Source organism: Triplophysa rosa, linkage group LG25 (assembly GCF_024868665.1).
Source record: "Triplophysa rosa linkage group LG25, Trosa_1v2, whole genome shotgun sequence".
NCBI lineage: Eukaryota > Metazoa > Chordata > Actinopteri > Cypriniformes > Nemacheilidae > Triplophysa > Triplophysa rosa.
Genome location: NC_079914.1, coordinates 15843906 through 15847734, shown reverse-complemented (window position 1 = coordinate 15847734; position 3829 = coordinate 15843906). Strand labels below are relative to the sequence as shown.

Below are 3829 nucleotides of genomic sequence, written 5' to 3'. Positions count from 1 at the left end.
TGGCAAATGAAATGTGTTGTTCTTTGTGTTGACTCATAAATGTTCTTTGATTTCAGTGAAACATCTGTAGAAGCATATCAGTTTTCTAATGCGTCACCATAGTGTCACAACAATCTTAAGTAATATAAAATAAATACAATTCTATTTATTTTCTTTGTCTAGTTATTTCTCTTATTTAACCCAAATGTAATGATATAACATCAGTAAAATAAAAATGTTTAAGGCGCTAATCACGGGAACAAATACAACACATAAATGATTGAAAACCACCTTAAGATAAGATGCAACATTTATTGTGTTTTGTCTCATTACAGAGGCAGAAATTAATTGTGGTAAAATAGAGGATGTTTGTCTTTGATTTGATCTCTGATCCAGTTTATCCAATGATCTGAAATAAAGCAAATATGCCAGGAAACATTAGAAAATATGAAAGACATGATCAAATTTATTACTATAAGTAAAAGTAAAACAGTTTTACTGTCAGCAGACCATGTTACACAAATATATTTATATTTTTAAAACACGTGTTATTCCTGTCGGTTGTGTATGTGTTCTGCTAATGAATGATTATGAGGTACATGATGATGATGATGATGTAACACTTACACCCTGAATCCAGCTGATGTAAGCAGACACACGAGTGAAGACTGTTGGTTTCTGGTTGGTGTTACAGCCCAAAGACGACACGAAGCTGGTCACACCGTGAACGGAATAACTTCCACTGACCAGACAGTTCAGAGGACCGCCGGAGTCACCCTGAGAAACAACAAATAACGTTTTCATAACGTTTTGGGAATGTTAGCAAAACGTTCGTAGAAAATATGATTCATTGCTTATATTTGATTGACGTATTTCTTCAGATCCTCCTGACAGGTGTGATGTGATGTGGTGTGATGTTCTTACGTTACATCCAGAGTCCCTTCCACCTCCAGCACAAACCATGGTGGTCTTCACGGTGCTGCCCCACCAGTCACTGCGAGAACACGTCTGATAATCCACACTGGGCAGATAGGCCTGTTTCAGCACAGCAGAGAGAGAACCACCAGCTGAACACAAACAACATCACCTATCAGAACACTTCACTACACTAAATCATCATAATCTGTGTGTGAGAGAGATGACGGACTGGATGTGCGGCCCCAGCCGGTGATGTAACAGGGGTTGTTGTTGGGCAGGATCTGTCCTGATGGAGGCAGAGTAGCCAGCTTCACGTATGAGTTGAGAGTGGCATCAGAGGACAGTCGCAGAAGAGCGATGTCATATCTGAAACATACACACACGTCACAGTCTGATGACACGCGTGAGATTCCATCATGTGTGTGCGGTGTTTGTTGTCGTGGTTACACACCCAGAAGCCACACTGTTGCTGTTCCAGTTGGGGTGGATGTAGACCTGACTGACGGTCATGTACTGCTCACGATTCTCATGGGTGTTGATGTTGTGATCGCCCAGAACAACACGCCAGGTTCTCTGTCTGCACAGGAAGCACGTGACATGATTCATTACAATCGCGCGTTCAATATGATGCTATGATGTCTAAAGGCGGGGCAAGTTGTCACAACTTTATTATATTTATATTATTTAATTGTTATAATATTTCAATATGATGCTATGATGTCTAAAGGCGGGGCAGGTTGTCACAGCGTTATTATATTTATATTATTTAATTGTTATAATATTTCAATATGATGCTATGATGTCTAAAGGCGGGGCAGGTTGTCACAACGATATTATATTTATATTATTTAATTGTTATAATATTTAATTGTAAAAATGCGGGAAGTTTTCTATCATGGTCAGTATTTGGGTTATAGTAGGTGATGTTACGTTCTGTGCCGAGGCTTCGATAAGTCTGGAAGCTTTCAGTGAAGCGCTAATCGAGGCTTGTATCACTTTAGACCAATGACGTCATAGATGACGTCTGAAGCCTCGCTTCAACCTGAGTGGTTCAGTAAGCGGTTCGAATGTTGACAGCAATATAAACCAAGTTACACAAGCACATTCACGGCCCTCTGCCCAGTTAAGCCCAGACACTTTCCAGTTTTATAATAATAATATTGCCCCTTCTGCCTATTATGACCAAATAATTGATTTACACACATTTGATGGCCCCATTCATTTCAGGCCAATATGTTTATTACACAGATATGTTACGCAATCATTAGATATCACCAGACAATATTCATATAAATAGATTAGTCTATGTGGAATGTGGATTTTTTTTCACCGTTATTTCTAAGCCTTAACTGGCTCAAAATACAGTGAGTGTATCACAGACCACATCTGGCACATCTGTAATGTATCTGCCTGTTTTACACTCTTTGGCCACCAGATGGTGTTGTGAGCATATGAAGCCTCGAGAAATGAACCCTTTTGTGAACCACTTGGCTGAAAAGCTTCATGATGCTTCATCTCGACACCACTAGAATTAAGCGTTATATTAAATAAATAAAACGAAAGACGTGCTCACCAAACTGTAGCGAAAACAGCGGAAATGAAAGTCACGTCGTTCTTCTTCTTCGTGTTTTATTGCAGATGGCATCCAACGTTAAGGTGCATTACCGCCACCTACTGTGTTCTAGGTGTGTTTTCAAGTTGTACTCGCTTTTTAGATTATACATCCCATAATACTCATGACACTAATGTTTCATATATATGACCAGACCATTTCAAGAACTGTTTTACATACGTCCATTTATTCACATGCACTACTGTGTTGTATTTGAATAAAAACACGAGACTTTTCTTTACTGCTAAAACATGTTAGCCGGTTTACTTGAAACACTTGTACATAAATCTCAGTTATCCAATTACAGTTCGTCTTCTTTAAACATGTGACTAAGGAGAAAATAAACATAAGCATATGCGACCATCTTGTGGTCTTTTTCAGAACAACAACTGAAATAAAGCCACTGGCTCATTTACACTGAAACAATAATCATTTCAGAAAAGAGTGTTTCCTTTTCTTTTACCAACATTCTTAAAACAGAAATGAATGATTATTTCTATCAAATGCACATCAAAAAAATCATTATAATACAGTCAAGTGATTAAAAAAAAGAAACGAGGAGAAAGAAAATAAGAAAGAGGAACTACATATTTTTATATAAATGTGTTCAGCATCTCTCCGCTGAAAAAAACTGCCTAAACACAAAAAGCAGAACCATTAAGAACTCAAAGAACATTGACAGATCTCTTCTACTGATATATAAATGTGTGAAAAAAAACTGTTCTTGGTGGTGAGATTCCGGTAATGCAGCTCTTTAAACAGCCGTCATTTTAACACCAGAAGTCCAGCGTTACTCTGTCAAGTTCGCTGTCTTTACACGTTTAACCACTAGATGGCGCTACAGACATCACTGCACGGCATTAACTTTGAGCCCCATGAGGACAAACTGCACTTTTATGTGAATTCCAGCTCATAGTGGGATTAAGGGAAATTTAAAGGTTGATGGATTAGCAAAAAAGGCTTTTGAAAAGGAGGAGATCATTAATAGCTCATTTGGTAAATGTGAAGCAAAAGCAGTAATTAAAGCATATGCCAATAAGGAATGGCAACATAAATGGGATACAGGTAATACCGGACATCAACCTTATGAAATCCAACAAGAAGTAGGCGTAGGGAGGAAAATAAAAGAAGCACTAAAGAGGAAAATATTCTAACAAGGTTAAGGTTTGGACATACGATGCTGAATAAAACTCTAAAAATAACAAATAAACACCCAACAGGATTATGTGAGCACTGTGCATTAGAAGAGTCAGAAGAACATGTTATTTGCGTTTGTCAAACGTGTTCCAATGAGCGAGAGATGATGAAGAATGAGCAAAG

The 3829-nt window shown here is 38.0% G+C and overlaps 1 protein-coding gene across 1 annotated transcript in view; it reads right to left on the bottom strand.

Moving 5' to 3' along the window:
• Window positions 1-567: 567 nt before the first annotated feature.
• LOC130548536 (elastase-1-like) overlaps window positions 568-3829 on the bottom strand; it is a 48319-nt gene continuing 45057 nt past the window's right edge. Inside the window, exons 4-7 of the mRNA XM_057325376.1 lie at window positions 1349-1474; window positions 1127-1263; window positions 904-1046; window positions 568-756 (exon numbers count right to left, since the gene is read on the bottom strand). Of these exons, the coding sequence (XP_057181359.1) occupies window positions 568-756; window positions 904-1046; window positions 1127-1263; window positions 1349-1474 (595 nt within the window). The remainder of the gene's footprint in view (window positions 757-903; window positions 1047-1126; window positions 1264-1348; window positions 1475-3829) is intronic.